The sequence below is a fragment of the Phyllostomus hastatus genome, unplaced genomic scaffold, assembly GCF_019186645.2.
Source record: "Phyllostomus hastatus isolate PE091 unplaced genomic scaffold, TTU_PhHast_1.1 phas_contig_1162, whole genome shotgun sequence".
NCBI lineage: Eukaryota > Metazoa > Chordata > Mammalia > Chiroptera > Phyllostomidae > Phyllostomus > Phyllostomus hastatus.
In genome coordinates this window covers 3,832,817-3,854,988 of record NW_025333537.1, presented here as the reverse complement: position 1 = coordinate 3,854,988, position 22,172 = coordinate 3,832,817, and the positions used below count along the sequence as shown (strand labels likewise).

The window sequence follows — 22,172 nt, the reverse complement described above, 5'->3', positions numbered from 1 at the left end:
TCAGAGTGTCCTTCTTGCACCTGCTGTTTTTCAAGTGCCTTTAGCTCAATATAATCCTTATCCCAGTGTGGCATCTCTGAGGCACCCTTCACCAGCACTGCCCCAGCCCCAGCCGCCCTGCAGCGATACCTGGGCACCTTCATCCACCCTTCCAGGTGCAAGCTGCTGCTGGGCTCCTTGGTCTGGAGACCTGGGGAGTTCATTTTGTCACGGCAGAAGGCCTCAGTGAAGTGTGTGGCATATTCAGCTGGCAGGCCACAGGTAGCTGGCAAGCACGTGGAGCACTTGGGATGACACATCACCTGACATTCTAGGAAAAAGCAGAAAACAACCTGGAAACTTGTTCGGCTGATCCCGGACCATTCCCCTCCTCTGCCAGCCACCCCCGGTCAGGCCTGCCCATCCGGCCAAGTCATCCCGGTAATCCCTACACTTCCCCGGGAGCCAGGCCTCTGCAGAGAGAGGAAATGAGAGAGCCGGGGGCTCTCAATCCAGTGGTCCTGGCTTCTCCCAGGATGTCACAAATAAATGCGTAAAGGACACATTTGCACGTTCCAGTGGGAGCCAGCGAGCACGCAGCCTGAAGAGAGGGAGAGACCAGCCTGGAGAAGAGGGAGCTGGAAATTAGCAAAGCCAAGGCATGCTGCACAGCAAGCTGGAGACATGAGCTGAAAACAGGTATAAACACACTCCTCTAACAGGAGAAAAATAGCATCCTCCCACTAAAACTAAAAGCTCGAAAATGTGCACTCTATGCTAAGGAATTTAATACAGAAAAAAACCACCTCCCGCGAACAGGGATTTTTAGGGGGAGACGCACAGGTGCCCACCACAAGCACGCAGCCACTACTCTTACCGAGACACTTGGACGCCTGGCGGCCGAAGTGCACGGTATCCAGGCACACGGCGCACTTCGTGGCTCGCATGTTCAGTCCGACGTTAAATCGGTGAGGAATATTGTGGTGCATGCGCTCCTTAAGACGCCGATTGAATTCTGGAGGAAAATTTTTAAAAGTCAGTAGAGTGCTACAAATTCTACCATCAAGAAAGTAAAAAGACAGCTTACAGAATGGGAAAAAATACTTGCAAATCATATCTCTGACAAGGGACTTGTGGTTAGACTCTATAAAGAACTCTCACAAAGCAGTAATAAAATGACAAATAACCCAATTTAAAAATGAGCAAAGGATTTGAATAGGCATATCTCCAAAGAAAATAAATAAATGACCAACAAGCAAATAAAAAGATGCTCAACATCATTTAGTCATCAGGGAAACACAAATCAAAGCCACAAGGAGCTACCAGTTCATGCCCCCTAGGGAGTCTACAATTAAAAACAAGGAAAATGAGTGTTGGAGAGGATGTGGAGAAACTGGAATCGTCATATACTGCTGGTGGGAATGTAAAATGGCAGCCACTTCAGAACCCAGTCTGGCAGCTCCCCTAAAAGTTAAACATAGGATTATCATATGACCCAGAAATTCCACTCACAGGCATGTGCCCAAGAGAATCGAAAACATACGGAAATACAAAATTTGTACACAAATGTTCATAGCAGCAAAGAAGAATTCAAAATCATGAAAGGCAAGGACCTACATCCAAGATGACTCTCTCCAGCAAAGCTATCATTTAGAATGGAAGGGCAGATAAAGTGCTTCCCAGATAAGGTCAAGTTAAAGGAGTTCATCACCACCAAACCCTTCCTATATGAAATGTTAAAAAGATTTCTCTAAGAAAAGGAAGAAGATCAAAAATACGAACAGTAAGATGACAACAAACAGAACTATCAAAGACTGAACCTTAAAAAATAAATAAATAAAGCAAAAATGAATTAAGCAAACAACTAGAACAGGAACAGATTCACAGAAATAGAGATCACATGGAGGGTTATGAGCGAGGTGGGGAATGGAGAAAAAGGTACGAGGAATAAGAAGCATAAATGGTAGGTACATAATAGACAGGAGGAGGTTGCGAACAGTATGGGAAATGGAGAAGCCAAAGAACTTTTATGTATGACCCAGGGACGTGAACTAAGGTGGGGGAATGATGGTGGGAGTGGGGATACAGGGCGGTGGGGAATAAAGGAGAGAAAAAAAATAGGACAGCTATAATAGTATAATCAATAAAATATATTTTAAAAATAAGGAAATTTCACACATGATACAATATAGATGAACTTTAAAGACATTCTGTTAAGTTAAAAAAAAACAAAAAAACAATAACAGCCCTGGCTGGTGTGGCTCGGTGGATTGAGTGCTGGCCTGCAAACCAAGGGGTAGATGGTTTGATTCCCAGTCAGGGCACGTGCCTGGGTTGTGGGCTGGGTCCCCAGTTGGGGACACACGAGAGACAACCACACATTGATGTTTCTCTCCCTCTTTTGAAAAAAAAAAAGCAAAAGAAAGAAAAAACAATAAGAAAATAAAAAGAACATTATACCATGTGGAAGATAGCCAACATACTGAAAATATCCAAATCAATAGTTACTGGTGAAACTGAAAAAAAAAATTATTAAAATTGATTCTTTTCCTTCTAATAGGCCCCCCTCAATAGTGACCTAGAACTAGTTAAATAAAGAGAAAAACTAAGGATCCAGATTTCTGAATCCAAATTACATTCTCCATATAACATCGTCGCCTCCCTGTGTCACAAAGGTGTAAGGAATAAACAACGTGTACACGATTAAAAACTTTCACGTGCGACACACCCGAAGAAGGTGCTCAGAGTATCACAGATGCCTCAGGCAGTCAACTCTGCACAGCCCTGCCAGTGGACACCCGGGCAGAAGCCATTCCTTCCCGTGTTACGATCACCATCTCAACGACTTTAAGAGCCAAGTTCTTTGACTGACTCAGAGTTATGCAAACATAGAAAACAAGATGACATCATCATTTAAAAAAACAAAAACGAAATGCCATCCGGATTTACAACTAAAGCAGGTTTGATGGCAACACCACGATGCCAAACCACAGCTCTGCTCCACTCTCCCTGAGACTCCCCAAACCATCTTCTTCAGCCTTTATTTTTAAGTCCTTTTCATCTCTGGGTGAACAGAGTACTTCTGAAACCACAAAGGAAACTCCTTACACTGTTGGTAGGAATATAAATCAGCACAAACTACCAACACTCAAAAAGCACATAACCGTTAACCCGATGGTCTGTGTCCTAAGAACACACCCCACAGCCACAACACCCGCCGAGGTGCAGGCATGCACGGCTGGGTGCGTAGGGAAACAAGCAACTGGAAATAACCTAAGCGTCCATCAGCAGGGGCCTGGTTTAGTAGGCGACTCATAGCCTCACCGTGGAACACTATGCAGCCCTTGAAAAGGATGAGATCCATCTGTGTGTGTTAATAAGAACCACTCTAAGATAACATTTTAACTAAAAGAAGAAAGGTGTTTTGTAAAGTGTAGCATAGTGTGCTCTGATCTTTATAAAAGGAAAAAGGGCTGAGAAAATATTTGCTTTCTAATACTTTTTAAAATATAATTACATAATATACAATATGTGAATAATACAGACATGCAGTTCCATGCAAAAACTATTGCTGGATGAATACAATGGTTGACTCTGAGTAAGGGAACTAGGAGTGGTGGGGGAGGGAGGAGGTGAGAAGACTGACTTCTCGCTTTTTGTCCCTTAGAATGATTTATCATTTTTACCACATGTCTGCATTCCTTCATCGATGAGAAAAAATGTCAACAAGACTCCAACCGCCACTTGAGAACATACCCTCTGGAGCCGAGGACTCCTTCCGGCGGCTGGACGGCGGGGCGAGCAGGCTCATGGCACTGGGCTGGTGCTCGGGCGAGCGCACGATGGCAGACATGGCGATCTGCTGCCTCGCCGTGGCTGGAGTGGACGGGTGCGGGTGGTCTGTGGCTTTCCGGTGAGCAGCTGGGGAGAGAGCGGCCCGAGGCCTCTCGGTTAGCCGCGTCACCAAGAGGCCCAGGCCGAGTGGACTGCCCCCGGGTTGTCTTTCAAGGACCGCAAACCAAAAGGACACGCCCTGTACCCCATCGGCAACACCAAGGATGCCTCGAATTTTTCAGACTTGGGATGTCTGGACGGAAAGCTTATGGGCCTAAACACTGACACTGAGCTCGTCCTGAACAGTCTCCTTGAGACGGGCCGCAGAGGGTCAGGAGCCCCTACCTTCCTCCCGGGCGGACCGGAGCTCGATGCGGGTCTTCTGAAGGGCTTCCTCTAGCTCTGCACAGCGAGCTTTCTCCTTCTCCAGAGCCACCTTTAGCTCATTGTACTGCAGAGGAACCTGTGTGGGCAAAGCAGGGTCCTCTTTCCGTCGACTAAATAAACCCTAGCAATGGAAACAGAGATATCTCCTAACTCCTGGAAACTGGCACTTTAAACTAGCTAAAGGAAGTCTGACTCAGGAGGAGCACACCACGAAAGCCAGGAGCATACTCACTGTAAGCAGATTGAGTAAAAATGGCATGTGAAGGGGGAGGGGGAGACTGAGCCACAGCCCATTCCAGCCGGCTGGAAAAAAAATAGGGGTGCGCAAGTTTTCACGGAGAGGGTTTAAAGATGCTTGAATTGCCACCACCTCCTCCTTAAGCATTCCCAAGGAGAGCCATTTCCTCAGAAAATGGAAGTGGAGGATGGAGTTAGGATAGATGGCTCGGAAATCACTCTTGCCTTGAATTGTCTCAATTCTTAGTTACAAGACACAGAGATGAGTGTTTTTAAAAAAGGAAGCAAAAAAAAAAAGAATGGAACGCTAAAATGATGTCAAAACAAGGGGCTTACTCAAAAAAATGCAAATGGAAACATGGAAACATGTGTTGTACATGGGAAAAAAAAAGGAAAACACAGCGAGATAAAAAAAATGGAAACACCCTGACTATATATCAAGTGCCATAATGCAACGACAGCCCACTGCTAAAACAAAAAAGAGTAAACATCATAAGCATAACAAACACAAACAGTCACACAGTGTGCGAGAAACGCCTTCCCCTGCGGGCACCGCTTGGTAGGAGGGGCTTCCGAATGCCGCTCTCATCCCCTCATTGTCCATGCAGCACTGGGGACTCTGAGACCAACTGCCTGCTTCAGTCCTATCCTCAGCACTCCCAGTCATCGGAGCCACTCCCCAGTCATTTTCCTGTGGCTGTGCAGCCACTGCCTCTCGGGAGTGGGAACTGGAAGGGACCTAATTCCTTAGAGACCTTTTCACACTGAGAACACTTGGCCAAACCTAGTAGGAGGGCTTCAGCAGTTTAGGGAAGTATGTTCAAAGAAATTAATAAAGCTTATTAAATTATTTAAGCTTATTGAAAGAGATCTTCCCACATGTATCTGTATTACAGGAAACCTGCCCATAGTTGGTTGGTTGGGGATTTTTCTTTTTTTGGCTAGTTTTCGATTTGCTACAACTTTAAAGGGTAGTACCGTTGTCTAGGCAGGCATCTTATGCAGGCCACCTCAACCCTCTGGGTCCCTTGTCTCTCCATGAGCCGATCAGAAGGACTGGGCCACGTGATTTCTAGTCTTTTCTGGAGTCCCAAACCTGTAATCCCTCTAGAATACCACACTTGTGGCCTGCTGGTCCCTCTGGAGTCCCGCACACATGAGCTGAGAACCCCTGTGGGGTCCGGTACGATAACCTGTGTACAAACCTCTCCCTCTGCTGTCATTCCCACCCCCATTTCCTAGGTTTAAAAAACAAACCAAAACAACAAAAAGCAGAGACAGGCACCACGATTTTAAAGGCCATGAACATAAATTAGTTTGTTACAGAGTGGATAACATCCTCTCTTTAAAAGCTATGCTGATTATCTCAAAACCTAGATTTCGACCCAAAATAAAAGAAAACGAACATTTTGTTTTCTCTGATGTTCCTTGGACTGCCTAGCGCTGTGGTTTCCGCTGAATCCTAACCGTCAGGCAACATGTCAAACCCCTGCTTGTCCAACATGCTGACCCACCTTTTTCTTTTTCGCAGGCTGGTCCATTTTGGCTTGCAGAAAATCAATGAGTTTGGTCTGTTGAGAAATAGTGCCTTCCATTTTCACCTTTTCGTGGGAATAAAGAACCTAAAATTCATGAAAACAAATATAACCTCAGACACAGAAAGAACTATATTTTTAAATTTAGTACTTTAATAAAAAATAAACTTTTTAGGATACTAGCATATAAAAACTCAACACAAACATTCAGTCGATATTTATTTACTTAGGCCTACTCTTATAGCCAAAAAAGCGGGGGGAAGACAGACTGAGGGGTGGATAGATTTGAAAAAAAGTTAAAATAGCAAGCAGTTAACATTAGAATCTCAGGGGTAATTATTGTAGAAATTTTCCAGCTTCTCCGTTTAGAAATTTTCATAATGAGATATTGGGGAAAGTAAACAACAGTGTACAACATAAAGACACTGACCATCTCACCAGATGGCTCTTGGCCATCAGGCTTTGTGCCTCCACAGACAATTTTTAAGTAAATTCCCTTTGCCAGTTCTCACCTGAATGTTTTCTAGCTGATATTCCAGATCGCTCCTTTCTGTCTTCAGCAGATCAGCCCGATCGAGAGCTTCTTGCAGCCCTTGAGTCAGACGGAAAATATGGTTCTTCTGCAGGTCCATCTGCTGCTGTAACTTGGCTTGCTAGTGGGAAGAAAGGCCAGGGCAAGGCTCGCTAGCCCCCACAACACAACTTTTCCCCACACTGTTCCTATTACCAAACTAATTTCAGGCGTAGCACCAAGAGTTCAGCTTCTGAAATCATCTCATTCCTGAATTACCAACAGATGCACGCACAGTCAAACAGAATTTGTACGGAACCCTCGGGAGGCCAGCGAGTCACGGGGTGCCCACTGTAACAGGAGGTCCAGGCTGGTGGAGCTGCCTCCCCAGTCAGAGCTGCAGTGAAGGCTATTTTGGTATTTAAGAGTGTGGCCCCCTGAGCTGACACCGAAGGCTATGCGACTTAGTGCCTTGACAACTAAGTTCCAATTTGTCCCTATTTTTTGGTTTTAAGATCTCAACTGCTGTTAGGAGAAACCACTTTGTCCAGGCTGTGGGGAATAAACAAAGGGAAGTCACATCATTTCTAACTCAAAGGGGACCTCATCAGGCTGAAGGACCCCAATAAGCATGCAAATAGCCACAATAACAGGAGACATTTCTACAGTGTGGGGAGGAAGGAAGAGGAAGATCCCAGATTCCATGTAAGTGTTGGTAAAACCCAGGAAAATTTTTCAGTGCAGTATACTGAAAATAGTTTTGTGCTGGAAATCTCTCCAATTTTTACAATGGAAGTCAACCAAAAATAAAAATAAAAAATAGGGACGGCTGTAATGATACTGATTTTTTGGCTCTCTCCTAAAATGCTTATTTATAAAAAGCAGGAGAGAACAGCTACCCTGACAAGATGCTGCTTGATTTCATCCAACCCTTGGTTTATGGTCTGACCACATTTGCTGTGTCCCCAAAACTCTCTTCCTGGGCCACCTAAACCCTCTGCAGATGAAGGACAAAGGGCTAATGAAGAGCAGTACACCTCACCGTGGGAGTTTGCCAACAGACAATGGTACCGGCAGTGCTCCCAGACCCAGCAGGCCGAGAGCTCCTGCCGACCCAGAATTTGCTGACCTTCGTCGTCACACCTCACCCCCCTCCACCTCTGTTTTCTGCCCTCCTCTTCATAGGCATCACAGCACAAGGCACAGGTGGCAAACGCAAGTCCCACAGGCTAAATCGGCCCTCCACCTTGTTTTATCCAGCCCAGCACCTTGTTTCTTCTACCCGGCGGCAGCGCTGAGCTCTCGCTTAAGTGTTAAGGAGTAGTTCCAGTTATACAGTCCTAAAATGACATTCGGCCCTTTGAAGGCAACCTCGAGGCTGACATGGCCCTCCCCCGCCGGGGAAAATGAGTTTGACACCCCTGGCATAAGGGAACGAACTCGGGCTTTGGAATGCTAGAGACCCTGGTTTAAATACTGATAGGAACACTCATCAGTCCTGTGACCATGGGAGGCTCCCATTGCTTCTCGGAGCCCGTTTCTTCATCGGAGAACGGGTATAAATCATGCGCCCTCACTGGGTGACACACTGAGTGCAGGGCTGAGTACACAGTAGGTGCTGAATGAATCTCAGCACTCTCCGTTTCCCTTGTTCTCTTCCTTCCTTCCTTCCGTCCGTCCAGCTCAGGTGCTCACCTCCCTTTCCCATCTGCCTTTCCTGGCCCTGCCAACCCTGCCAGCCTCTCCCCCATCGCTCCTCCGCAGGTAAGCGATACTGCCACTAGCCATAGATCGCCTGGCCTCTGAGCCAACCTAGAATCTCTGAATTAAACCCTAAAATAAAAAAACAGCTAAGATAATGTCTTCAAGGGAGCTATCCACACCCTGCAGCATGCATGAGTGATCTCTTCTGCAAATTGCCCTCTTTCGTTTCTTCCCACTATTTCAGGGCAACATTAATTACTAGGCAGGAGGCAGAGAGACAAGGGCTGGGCATGCAAGTCTGTCTGGTGACAGCCAGGCCCAAGATTTTTTCCTAGAAAAAACACAGCAACCGTCCCTTAGAATTCCAAGAAATAGGCTCCTTAATTACCATAACAAAAACCAAGAATGACATTTGTGATCAATGAACGTTTTTTCAAAACCATTTACCTGCTTCCCAGAGAGAGGCAAATGGAGGCTATTCCTGGTCAGTCTTAGACTGAAAGGAGGGCTCTAGTTACGTGCTTAGGTCTGCCCAACCACTTATGAGGGTGACATGAGACTGGGAGGAGCGTGAAGAATCTGGGTGGCAGAAACCAGAGCGTGGAAAAACCCTCGTGGTGGGAGGATGGAACTAACAAGAGAAGTTCAATAGGATGGTATTTTTTAAAACTTCACCTGAAGAAATACCGGACATAAAGATGTAAAAAAAAACAAAAACAAACAAAAAACTAATGGAAGCACAGGTGGCGACTGAACAGACCGGGGGCAGCAGGGGCTCCCCGAAGAGCCCGGGTGGCCGGCCGAGGTTAAGAGCATCCTGACGGGAGGGGACGATGCCCTGCTGTGTTCCATGCTGTTCGGACCACGCGGACTCCCAGAAACTCTCTTGGAAAAGACAGATCTACCAGAAAAGAGCATCGCAAACTCGAAATGCTTCATTTAGAAAAGACAAGTGGGTCTGGAGTGGGGGAGCAAGTTAGCTGTCAAACTGACACCGTGGAGATAATATGAGTAGTTATCTCACAGAAGCGTCACGAGGACTGTATGAGTCAACTCATATGAAGTACCCAGAAAGACACCTGGCGGGCAGTAAGTGCTAATTAAACATTAGTTATTTTGGCTAATAGTCAAGTAATCAATATTAATCTGCTATTTTAGCTGGAAATATCAGGCCGCTCTCTATTTGCAAGTGTTTCAACCTAAAAAACCAATGGGTGGAAGTTAAAAGCTTTCATTCAAAATAAGAGAAACTGTAAGAATTAGAGTTGCTGAAAAAATGGGTTGGGCTGTCCAAAGCCACTGTATTTAGGCTGAGGTTCACTGAGACCCACCTGTGAGGAATGTTGGGGAAGGGAATCTCTAACTTGGACAGGAAATTAACTTGACCTGGATTAGCAAATGGACTTTCGTCTTTGCCATTACTTCCAATGGAATAACAGTGGCTGTAAAGTGTCACGTAGAAAAAGCACCCGAGGCCATTTAGGGCCCAAGAGGAAAGATTTGGGAGAAAGATCCACTAGGAAAGTCTGCCAGGGGCGGTGATGAAAGAAAACAGCGATGCCAGGTGTTGAGAGGATTTGGACTAGATGACTGACACAGAAAAATTCTTTCTGGCTCTGAGCCTCTGATTCCGGCCCCACTGACAGGTCTCTATACCTAAGCACAAGGACAGCCGGGTTGAGCCCTTGGTCACATGCTTGCAGGCCGCACACCACAGCCCTATTCAGGCCAATAAAGATCGCTGTATGTTTCATAACGGTTTCAACTGTCAGGGAAATCTGCCTCAAACTCAATGTCCGCCAGATGTCTGCACTCAAAAATCTATCTGTGAAGCACGGACTGGAAACTGCAAATGTTCTCCTGCAGTTTCGAAGTGAGGCTGAGGGGACGGAATCAGGGTTCCCGCGTCTATTCCCAGCACTGCCACTGACTCACCATGTAACCTTGGACCAAAGCACCGAGCTGTCAGGGCCAACCCTCCTTCCTCAGAAAGAAAATAGGACGGGCGACATCACCGATTATTTCTGTGCTTTCTGTTCCCAGAGTGTGCCTAACTCGGGGACATTGCCTGCTCATTCCGGATAAGAGACTATAATTCTCTATCTGACCACCAGATAGACCTGTGAATTTCTCCTAGTGCTCTTGGTGCTGCCTTTGTAAACTTCCCGCCCGTGTATAAACATACATAATTAATTTTATTTAAATCTTTTGTGTGGCAAAATATATATCACGTGGAATTCAACATTTTAACCATTTTTAAGTGTGCGGGTCAGTGGCACTAAATACGTTCACACTGCGGTGCAGCTGTTACCACCATCCGTTTCCTGATCCTTCCCAAACTCTGAGCCGTATTTCAGAAAGTATTATTCTATCAAACATTCCCAAGTCATGTGCAAAATTTTCACCACATTTTTCAAACAAGAGCAAGCAATATTATTTCTACCAGCAGAGCCCTTTGGGAGCTATGGGTATCATACAATAAAACATCAATTAAGCAGAATAGTCACTCTGTTAATTGAAGTGTCAGCTCACTATGAGTTAAACAGAACACTTAAATATCTTTTTTACAGTGCATTTGTCCTGGTCCGCCAAGTCTAATGAACTAAGCCAAACCACTAGTGATTCAACATAGAGGGGTTTGCTTGGGAGTGGGAAGTAGTTACCGCTTCAGCAATTTTCAGATTTCTGCTAATAAATACAGGAACTAGCAGAAGGGACAGGTTTAAGAGGTCATTTGGGCTTTTCATTTTATGTCTCAGTCTCAGGGGATAATTTTTTTAATTGAATTAACCAAATGTTCAAGTCCTCATGAAATTTGTTACTCAGAATAATCTATACAAGTTTCTGCAGTGTGCACCGAAGCCAATTTGCATGGATGTTCTAACAGCCTAAAAACTTAATATACTTTGGACATTAAGAACATTTTAACTCAATATTCATTTGCCATCGCCCACATATTTAACGAGCTTCTACTGGGACACATTTGCCGTGTGCTCCACAGTCTGTGAAGTGCCCGTGGGAGGACACAAATGACAGAGACCCCCTGGCTTTCATGACACTGTTTTTCAATGTGCTAAGTGAAGGAAGTTTTTAGTGACCACCTTACTCTTCCTCGACAATTCCAATCGCAAAGTCTGAACATCCAATTTGGACCTGACCACCTAAACACAACAAATCTTCCTGTTCGAAATTGCACCTGGCTCTGTTTAACAGGTCTTCTACACTCACCTCCTCCAGAAGCCTTTGTTTGAGCTCACGCTCCGTCTCCAGTTTCTGTTGTAAACTCCGAGCATTCATTTCAAGCATGGCATGTTTCTTCTCCAAGTCATTGAGCTGGACATGTGGAAAAATTGGCCATGGTACCACATTTAGGAGTGTTGGATGCTAATGACTTTTGCAAATACCCACAAACCTTCACATGTAAATAATCAAGTTCCAAAGGTCAGAACATAAACACTGTTTTTCAGAAGTATACACAAAAGAAGTTCCACAAAAGTCCATGTCAGAAATAAACCTTATATACGTCATTCTATGAGGACAGGAATTATTTGTAAGGGATAGGCCATACATATAGCTGTGACAAGTCCTAAAACAGTGACTGCTGAAGAATTTAATTATCTGACATGCTGCGGTTAAATTAAATAATACTCACATGCTGAACATCTACTACTTGCAAAGGATAATATCAGGGGCTTTGAGGATGAAAGGATGAACAAGCTCTCTCAGGAATATTGCAACAAGTCACAAAGGCGGAAAGTGGTCCGTAACTAGACACACACAGAAATGATGAAACTGCTTCGTAAGATGTTAATGTTGGTAAGAGGTATGGAAAGGAGAAGTTCATCCTGAATTACAGTCACCAAGAAAAGATGGTATCAGAATGTCTGTAGTCTTAAAGGATGGGTAGGATTTTGCTATGAAATATTTTAAGAACAGTCAAATAGGAAAAAATATACTCTTCAAGTTAAACAAAAAAGGGTTCACTTATCTCTAAAAGTTATTTTCATCATGGTTAAAAAGCCAGTATCAAGGAATATTCCTGAGTGACAAACTCTAGCCCTGAATCTAATGGTGGTAGTTCTAGAAAATTCTGGTAAGAAAATAATCATGGATGTCCATAAAGATTTATGTTCATCACTGAGCTATTTATGATAATAAAATATTGGAAGGAGCTCAAATTTACAAGTGGAATGACTAAAATAGGTATCTCCATGAAATTGATGTTTTTAGAGTTACATGTTTAAAAAATAGTCAATAATTCAAGAAAAGTCCCTAGTTATGTGATTTTTTAAAAACATTGTAAAGCTGCTTCTAAAGTAAGAACCTAAATTTGTAAATGTGTGTGTACACATGAACATGTCATGCAAAGAAAAGACTACAAATAAATTCACCAATATAATAGTGATGACGGGTTATCAGTCATTTTTTTCCTTTATTCTCTGTGGTTTCTGTATTTCCCACAAGGACCCCAAATAATTCCTGTTATAATCATGGAAAAACAGTTATATGAATACAAAATCCAGAAGACTTTGTGTGTGTGTGAAAAAGAGTGTCTGTGTGTACACTTCAAATCTCTCTGATCTCCGCTTCCATTATCTGTAACATTGAAGCACCTGTTTCAAACCTCTTTCAAGACTATTAGATAAAATCTCTGAAACACTGATACATCACTTTGCAAGTCACTTTGTAACATGGAGTGCGACATGGACAGGACGCACATATTTCCAAAGTGGAAGTGCTGAGGGCTTGCACTGTCGTCGGACTCCTCACGTCCCTGGACTGGGAACACGGGCAGACTGAGAGGCCTATCACTGCAGTGACGGAGTGATCATGAGTCCTTGCCACCCCGCACCTCCCGAGGATGCTCCACATTAAGTCCCTCAAGCCTTCCAGAAATCAAGAGCAGAAAATGAAAGAGCTGTATGCCCAGATCGAAACTCCGACTTCGGGGGCCCAGGCGGGGACACGGTAAGAAACCACTGACTGACCGATGCCCCAGCACCCACCACGCCCACCCACACTGTCGCCAACCAAGGATGTCCCGTGATGACACATCACTGTGGGACCTTACTGGAATGAGCAAAAGCACGTTTATGAAATATATTGACCACGGGCTGCATCTGAATTTTTGTCAATCGGGCCTTCTGAAAGTAGGAAATGAGAGCGTTTTCCTGAAAGGCAGAAGGGACAGGCGCTGACCTTGTCGGAGAGGCTCTCAGCTTTCAGCTTCTGTTCTTTGAGAGCCTGCTGCAGGGCGAGAATCTCGGCCTTGTGCTCCTTCACAGCCAGCTCCACCACCTGGCGCGACTCGGTGATCCGCTGATCAGCTCTCGCCCTGCCGGAAGAACACAGGCCACTTTCAGAAGCCCCATTGTCACCGATCTGGAGAAAGGAAGCTGGCCCATGTCTAGTCCCGATAGGCAACCAAACAGGCTGTGGGCCAGGTAGATGCCCAACCGTGCTTCTTAGTTCCAAACTATGTCTTGCTTATTACAGAGAGAAGGTGTGACCCACTTTAGGCCTTGGGTAAAAATACTCTTAAAAAGTAAAGTTCCTGTCAGTATTCACTTGGAAAGGCGGACTAGGAAAGGGCATTTTTCCAAATGCACCTGGGCCGAGTGGAATTTTTCAAAACTGTCACAGCCTCCCATGGGAGCAGAAGTGGAATGAGGTCCCACTGAAAGGCCGCCAGGTGCAGAGGATCATGGGAGACCCCATTTGAGCAAACATTTCCTCTCCTTAAAGCATATGGAAGACATTAAGTGTTTTGTGTGCTCATCAGGAAGCTGACACTTGAATCTGATGAATGTATCTGTCAACAAGGTTAGAGAAAAGAAGAACGAGAAGCACACTGGAAAAACCACTCCCCTCCCCCAGGTAGGCCTCATGTCCCGCCTAGTCCATACCTGGGCGTGCAGCAAGCTCCTCCAGGGGCAGCGTTCCCCTTCCCTACACGACAAACCCAGGCCTGACCCAGCCTTCAAGGGTAAACTCAAAGGCCGTGCCCTCCAGCAAACCTCCCCCAGTTCCTCCGCCAGAAGTAGCTCTCCTTGCTCTGTGTCCAAAGCACAAATGGACTTCCTTCCTGGCCCACCCCACTCTCTACTTTAGGTGATCAATATTTGCATACAGAGGTTAGCTCCTCCACTAGACTCTCAGCCTCTTGAGGACAAGAACTAAGAATTAGATTTTACTCACCTCAGCATCCCACATAACACCAAAATGCGGGCAGAGGGCGTTTTATTATTGCCCCTGAAAGTATACACAAAATATGTACCTAAGCCCAGACCATAAATACACCTCTCGTGTGTGGCTGTGTGCCTCTTAATGCTGAAGCCAGCCTCTGACCAAAGCTCTCTCTGAAGGACCCCAGAAACAGCTGGGGTAGGAGCCGGCCGTGAGGGCAGAGCCAGGGGGTCTGTGGGAACGCACCCAGGACACACTGTGAGGACTCGGGGCCCCAGAGTTCAGAGGGAAGGAAGCCAGGACAGGAGATGTTAGACCAGCAGTCCCTCAGGCCAGCAAATATCCTGAGTGAGAGGACATCCACAAAAGGGAGTGCTTCTACCAGTTTCTGTCAAAATGGATGATCCTTATCTTTAGACTCTAATCTTTTCCTAGTTTAACTGACAGTATCGACTATAATATTCAACAGGTTCATAATAGTTGAGTCTCCTATAGTCACGTAAATGTGGAAAATACCAAAATATGTCTGACAGATTCCAACCGAATGATAGGCGTTTCTATGCATAGTTTATCTGGCTTAAGGAGTGCCACAGGAAGGTAAGTTTCAGAGGAATGTGATGGTAGTGAGGCTACGAAGCATGGGTGCAATTCAGCGGTGCAGACATGAACTCTAGCCTGTATGGTACCTGGGTGCAAACTGGAAAAAGGCACCTGTTCTTCAAGACCATTTGTTTCCATCTGCTGGTGAACTGTTCTGTCAGTTCTGTTCAAGCAAAACACTTTCCTGCCACGAGACTGTCCTAATAAATCTTCAAACCTGAGATGTCTTCGGGGTGAAAGGCACCGCCTAGAGCTATGCAGCACACAGCCTGCATTGTTGTGGCTCTGGCAGGAAGGGGGCTCTGTGCCAGGGGACTGGAAAAAAACGTGAGAAAGCAGAGAAGAACACTGCCTGTAAGTATTATTATTCTCTCCTATCAAGAAAGGAAAAAAACCTAAACCATTCTTGCAAAGCAGTTGCTCTCAACTGGAGGAGTTTTGCACCCCTAGGGGTCATTGGACAGTGTCTGGAGACATGTTTGGTTGTCACAGCGTGAGGAGGGGCGCTACTGGCATCTAGTGGGCACGGACCAGGAGGACGCGCGGCATCGCAGAATGTGCAAGGCAGCTTCTGTGACAAAGGATTATCCAATCCAAACTGTCAACACTGCCCAGACTGAGAAACCCTAGGACAGAGGGAAGACCAGCGTTACCCACGAGCAGGATTAGAATGGTGAGGTCTTGCGACATGGTCGCAGTGATATGCAACCCAAGGAAAGAGTTTCTGCCAAAGAAAGCACTGAGACATTTGCCATGCTCTGACTCCTAGGTCTCTCCACAGAGTGAACAGACACCAGCTAAAGCCACTAAATCTGAGTGACACTGACCATAGTTACAACTAGGGTGGCCAACCCATCCTGGTTGTAGCACTGAAATTCTTTGGTCCCAGGAAACTTCTCGGTCCTGAGCAAGCTGGGACAATTGGCAACTGGCCACCCTACTCGTGACTGTCAGGTGGTCTTGCTGTAGTCGCCCGTCACCAGCTTTCTACGAACTGAAAGTCCCACCTGCTCTGCTTCTCAGTGTCCAGCATCCTCTGCAACTCGCGAACTCGACACTCGAACTGGGACTTCTCGTCCCCTAGGACGCTCCTCCACGCCTCCCACTGCCGCTCCTTTTCCAGCAGCTCGTCATTCAGGGCCTCCAGGTCCATGACCTGCTCCTCCAGCATCGTGCAGGTGGTCTTCAGGGCCTCCATCGTCTGCAAATCAGGACCTCTGAGTTGGGCCTTGCCTCAAAGGAGGATCTCCTGGATGTCCCTTTTGTCAGATCAGCTTCAGAAAAGCACAACTTTCCCACCACAGCCTGAAATACAGTTTACCTTCTGCTGCTGCTGACTGAGGGGACCAGATGAGAACGACAAAGGGCCACTTCTGCCCCCGCCTCATAGGCAGAGCCAAGGCAAGGCCACCGTGAAAGACCAATGGGCACACACTAGCCTCCCAGAGTGGTGTGTCTTGTTTTTAAGATTTAAAAATCAAAATAAGGAAGAACCACATACTTCTAAAAGCCATTTTTAAAAGCCCCAAGCCTTCGAAACAGAGACACAATATAAAAAAGAGCCCATTTGCTGGACAGACTCCATCTTGGAAGCCGAGGGGAGCTGCACCGGGCACTCGCTCTGGCCCAAAGGGGACCGGGGGTCTCTGACCCTGGGAACCGCCCTTACTTGTTTCTGGCTGGTGAGCTGCATCTCCCTCTCCGTGATCTCGCGGCGGAGATGGTCCACTTCACTTCTCAGCTGCACTATTTCATCGCTGGCACCGGAGGCCTCATCAAGTTGTTTGGACAAGTAGAAATTTTGGTTGTTGAGCTCAGCGTTGTCCTCCGTCAGCTGGTTTAGCTGCTCCTCCAGGTCTGTGATTACCTGCAAGATAAAAGGAAGCTGGTTACACACCCTGCAAGTCCATTTTAAATGGGAAAATGCTTCTAGAGCCGTGGGTTTCTGACGCTGCAGGACACTGGCAATCAACGAGTGGCTCCCGTGTTTGCTGACCCAACTCCAAGAGCCAAACCCAAACTTCCACGCCCACCTGCTGCACACACACACACACACACACACACACACACACACAGTGGTAGAAAAAGAAAAGCCTCCATTTCTAACTCAGGATTTACCTGGAAAACATGGCAAAAGCAAATCAACCAAAAGTCAAGGCCACACAGAGGGGCAACTTGAAGTGAGATGAAGTTCACGGACAGTGATGTAACGTGGAAAGTGCAAACTGAGGAAAGAGGGAGGAAGACTGGCTTCACAACCAGCTGGGGAAGCTGAAGTGCCCCCAGTATCATCGACAGCAGCAGCCCCCACCTTCCTGGCACCAGGGACTGGTTTTTCTGGGGAAAGGCGGAAAGGCGGCAGGGGGTGGGCGGGGGGCAGGGACAGGAGGGGAGCTCAAAAGAACTTCCCTCATAACCCAGTTCCTAACAGGCCACGAATTGGTACCAGGCCTCAGCCCAGAGGGTGGGGACCCCTGATCTATGGGAGGTTATAATTGGAGACAGTCTTAGAAACTAAAATAAAGTTCTTATCAGGGAAGACTTAGTAAAGAACACTAAGTTATTCTAATAATATCCCAGGCAATATATTTAATTTCATGCAACAAAGGGAATGAAAAACTTTAGGGAAGCTCAGAGTAATCCTGAAGATACAGTGTTATACTATGGCATCACTTTAATGGTTTTTATTATACAGTCAGCTATCAGAAAATGGGAAGGCATGTATATGAAATCGTCATTTTATTGAGAGAGATTTAATCAGGTTTGCTAAATTATTTCCCCGCTCAATGGCAGAATGACTTCAATTTCAGTGTTTTTAGCTTTCCTATTCTCTTTGCTGAGGCTCAGTATCAGTGCTTGCAGAGGGCTTTAACGCACAATACTTTAGAAGTTTAAGGCCAATTTTCTTACAATAGTTGGAATGAGACACACAGGCAGTAAATTAAATTTTATGTAACAAAAAGATGTAAATTAAAAGGAAATGGCTTTAAGCCTATGGTTATTAATTGTTTCCAATTTTCAGACCTAGAGCAGAGTTAGTTTATGAAATGTTAACACTGTTTCCATGACTAATTTCCTACTTAACCACCTGTGATTAGCAATTAAAAAAAAAAAAATCTTCCCAGGCACATAGAAATCAAGAGTGTCAAGTTAAGTACATTTGTTCAATATGGCTCAGAAAGCACAGCTTTTCATTTTGTTAACTGACCTATCTTTAATGCAGTAAGTGGTCTAGGAATGTGTATTTAAATGTCAGAAGTCATACTAATTCCTAATGTGCTGGTATGAAGCACCCTGTCAGCAACAGAAGGGAGAATAAAGGTTATCCCATCAGGTTCTTAGCGTTCTTCATGGGGTAGGGGGTGGGGTGCAGGGGTACGGGTAGGAAACCACTGCTGGCTTGTCATTCCTAGCAGGCAATTAGTTAGGCCTCAAAGGGATCCCTGTATCATCCTTTCTGTAACATGGTTAAATCTCCTAATACCATAAATGATGAATAAACAAGGCCCACTATTTCAACTGGTCTCCTTCTGCTATGCAGGAAACCCACTCCTCAAGAGACTGTTCATCCTGGACTGCAAATGTCTCCGCGTAACCACGATGCCTCCTCCTACCTCTTCCCCAGAGAGAAGCAGAGCAGGCAAACCGGCCTGGCAGCTGTGCAGTGAGATGCACTCAGGAGCCCCAAGGAAGCAACGCTGAACTTCGTTGGGCTGGTTTCTCTGTCTGTGACACAGAGGTAAATACTGTATTCGCTATCCTTCTGTTTCTATTGTTTTAATGTTTTGAATTTTCTTGCCAACTCTTCCACCTTAGTGGACCACACAAAATACAAGGGATAAAAATTAATCGTGCCTCATTGTAAAGATTACGGTGGTGTCTCTTGGGGGACAGGAAATTTGTTCACATTAAACTATACACACTGCCAAAATTATTTCCTTGCCATTTGAAATATATATTTAAGCCTTTGGGTACCTACGCCCTTTGAGATTTATGACAAGAAAATGCAGTTTGTTATGAATCCATTTCTGCCACCTCTTCTCTTTCTCCTAAAATTAAACTAGAAATTGCTTAAGAAGAAACGCTTGAGAAAAGTCAATTAGGTGCCAAGATTGTTCCTCTCACTTCCATGGAGATGGGCCCATTGGAGCAGGAAGTACCCTTCTATTTCCCTCTTGTCACCTGGTTTTCCAGGAGGGGGGTCTCATGTCTTTGGTTTCTATTTACAGTTTGTGATGGCTGGTTCTAGATTTTGTCATCGCCTCTATTTGGTCCATTGGACAAGAGAAGGTCGGTGTGTTTGTGTGAAGCCCCCAAGCACTCATTAAAGCATTTTAATTCATTCAGAGTTTTATATGTTCTCTCTGCCCAAGCCACAATGGGTTTAGCTGGAGTTGTGGTATTAAGTGTTGTACACACAAACAAATACACACACACACACACACACACACACGCAACTGAGTTTGCAGATACTGAACTGACTTGAGACAAGGCAGTAATTTCACGGTCTCCATGGTTTAAAAAAAAGTATAACAGACTTTTATAGTAGGTGGATTTGAACCAGATAATGTGCGAGGAGAATTCTTGGGTCTGCTTTGTGGCCTTCAGTATATTCCCTCCTCCATATCAAGGGTAAATGTTAGAGTCTGTTGACCTTTCAACTCCAAGGATAGAGGGTAAAAAAGATAAACTTGAAGCCTGATGGCTTATTGCATCTTAACAGCAAAAAGGATGAGAGAGACAGGGGTTACCAGAGCTTTCTTATATACTGTTTTCACAGATAAGATATCTTAGTGCAGTTCTAAGAGAAAATAGGATATAAAAAAATGATGTGTGTCCCAAAAAAAATCTCCATTGGGGTTATCTGTTGTTTTTCAAGGCTTTCCTGCAAGCACCATGGTTCTGAGAAATAGATGTACCTCTCTCACCCAGGTAGGAGACACGCATCTCCTACCTGTAGAGGGAACATTACCAGGTAAATGTTTAATAGCATGTCAGAGGTGAAGAAAACAGATAATGAGCACCAGGCTGAAAAGACACAAGACTCAAGTCCTATTTTAATGCCTGGTATTTTCTTGAAGGCAGCTATTTGCATATTATTTATTTTTAATCTTATAGCTGACAGATTGATTCATAATTAAAACTGTGTCATATGTTTGCCCACCAACTCCCCTCCAAAACAGACTTAGGTAGGGTTTTAGGTGCCAGATTGAATCAAATCCTTTTTTTAAATCTCTTCAAAATATAGAACTGGTCAGAGCTTGAAAATCTTACTGTTCACGAGCTTTCTAAAGGCTGCTAACCGGGAGCTTCTATCAACGGAGTTATTCCATAGGAGTTCCCAACAGTAACGAAGATGACATTTCCTAGCGGAGACGATCTTGGATGGCGCCCGCAAGAAAGGAACATCTGTCATGCTCGCGGAAGTGTCTTGAAAGCAGCCTTTGAACTTGCAAAAGTATAGCTGAGATTGACTACTGCGGCCAAAGGTTGTTCCAAAGGGGTGGTTTTCAAACTTCTTTAAGGAGCATAACCCTTTCCTAAACAAAGGATTTGTTTTATTTCATGAACCCAATATAATAAAGTAGCAATAGTAACCAACACCGTTCGGCACTTTCTATGGACCAGGCCCTATGCAAGCACTTCGATGCATCACCTCATTTATTTCTTGCAGGAATCCCATGGGGTAGGTACTATTACCAAATTTCTAATTCTAGGACTCAGTGTTTCCTAGGTTTTACTGTTTCTGAAATTTGAATGTATATTGGAAGTAAGCAGGTGTCTCTCTTCCTTCACCCAACCACCAAAAAGCAGTTATTAAATAAATTACGTGTCTTATAATCAATGATATTAGAATGAAGAACAATGTCATCTCCATCTTACAGATGAAGAAACAGAGGCTTGGGAGGGCAACGGCACACAGGCTACCAAGAGGTCGACTTAGAACCTGAACCTGGTCTGCCTGACGCCAGAGAGCACGGTTCGGCCCGCTAAGCCACCCCGCTGCACTAGCCGAAGAGTGGGTGGGATTCCTCCTCCCACTTTACCTGCCAGGGCTAAGTAAAGGAATGATTAGAACGCACTGTTCCAAAGCAAATTTGAGGAATAAAGAGTCTGAAACTTACATAAGTTGAGAAAGTAACCAAATTAATTCCACATATTGCCATATTCTATTAAAAACGAAATTTTCCAATTTTAAAAATGTGGGGGAGAGTGGATTACAAAGGAGCACGACGAAACTTTTGAGGGTGATGGGCAGGTTCCCAATTTTGGCTGTTGTGCTGCTTTCACAGGTGTGTATGCATTTCAAAACTCGTCAGAGTATTGTACTACAATTACATCTCAATACAACTATAACGAAGATTTTTTTTTTAAAAAAAGTCCTTATGCCTAAAGACTAAAAAAGGAGAAAGGAAATCTCCAGATGAAGGATTACTGATGTACACATTTCAAATACATCCAAGTTTATTTTAGGAAAATAGAGTAATCCAAAAATATCACCGCCATAAAAAGATCTATATGTAATTCAGTGATCATTTATGAGCATGTATGTAATATAAGCAAATAACTCTGGTGTAAAATAAGAAACCGAGACAAAAAGAAACTAAAAAAGTAGGGCAAGAGAGTACAGGAACAGAATGCCTCAACTCTGTGAGGAAGGGAGGGCGGGAGGGAGGATGGAGGAAGTCGACGGACATGTCTAAGGCAGGCCCACCCTGATTCAGCATCAGCATCAGGAAACAGACAAAAAACCCATCTGCCGGGTGCACTGGAATCACACCAGAGGGACAGCTCCTGACCCAGCTATTCCACTCTTGGGTATCTGCTCATCGGAAATAGTGCTCACAGCCACCAAAGGACTTGCATAACAATGCTTCCCCACAGCTTTGTTGATAGCAAAAATAATCCATACACTGGAAACACCACACCGTAATGAGAAAAAAAACAACACACACACACAAATTTTTGACAGATACAACATGAATGAATCACACAGACAACTTAAGTCAAAAAAAGGCTAAATCCAAAAGAACCTCATTTAAATGAAGTTCAAGAACAGGCAAACCTGATCTGTGGAATCCAAGGGCAGAGTAGTGGTTACCCTTTGGGCAAAGGATGCTGATGAGAACATGAGGGAGCCCTCTGGGGACTGGAGGTGCTCTGTATCTTAATCTATGTTGTGGCTACACAGCTGTCTA

At 44.9% G+C, this 22,172-nt stretch overlaps 1 protein-coding gene across 8 annotated transcripts in view; it reads right to left on the bottom strand.

Moving 5' to 3' along the window:
* The window catches only part of CIT (citron rho-interacting serine/threonine kinase), a 141,605-nt gene that overhangs the window by 19,870 nt on the left and 99,563 nt on the right, over window positions 1-22,172 (bottom strand). For 6 of the 8 annotated variants that reach the window (XM_045842962.1, XM_045842982.1, XM_045842972.1 and 3 more), the window contains 10 exons: window positions 16,643-16,840; window positions 15,981-16,174; window positions 13,387-13,522; window positions 11,416-11,520; window positions 6,485-6,625; window positions 5,952-6,059; window positions 4,159-4,321; window positions 3,736-3,900; window positions 857-994; window positions 130-310 (listed from right to left, as the gene is read on the bottom strand). In XM_045842962.1, coding sequence (XP_045698918.1) covers window positions 130-310; window positions 857-994; window positions 3,736-3,900; window positions 4,159-4,321; window positions 5,952-6,059; window positions 6,485-6,625; window positions 11,416-11,520; window positions 13,387-13,522; window positions 15,981-16,174; window positions 16,643-16,840 — 1,529 coding nt within the window. The remainder of the gene's footprint in view (window positions 1-129; window positions 311-856; window positions 995-3,735; window positions 3,901-4,158; window positions 4,322-5,951; window positions 6,060-6,484; window positions 6,626-11,415; window positions 11,521-13,386; window positions 13,523-15,980; window positions 16,175-16,642; window positions 16,841-22,172) is intronic. The other 2 variants (XM_045842998.1, XM_045843006.1) reach the window with 1 other exon arrangement.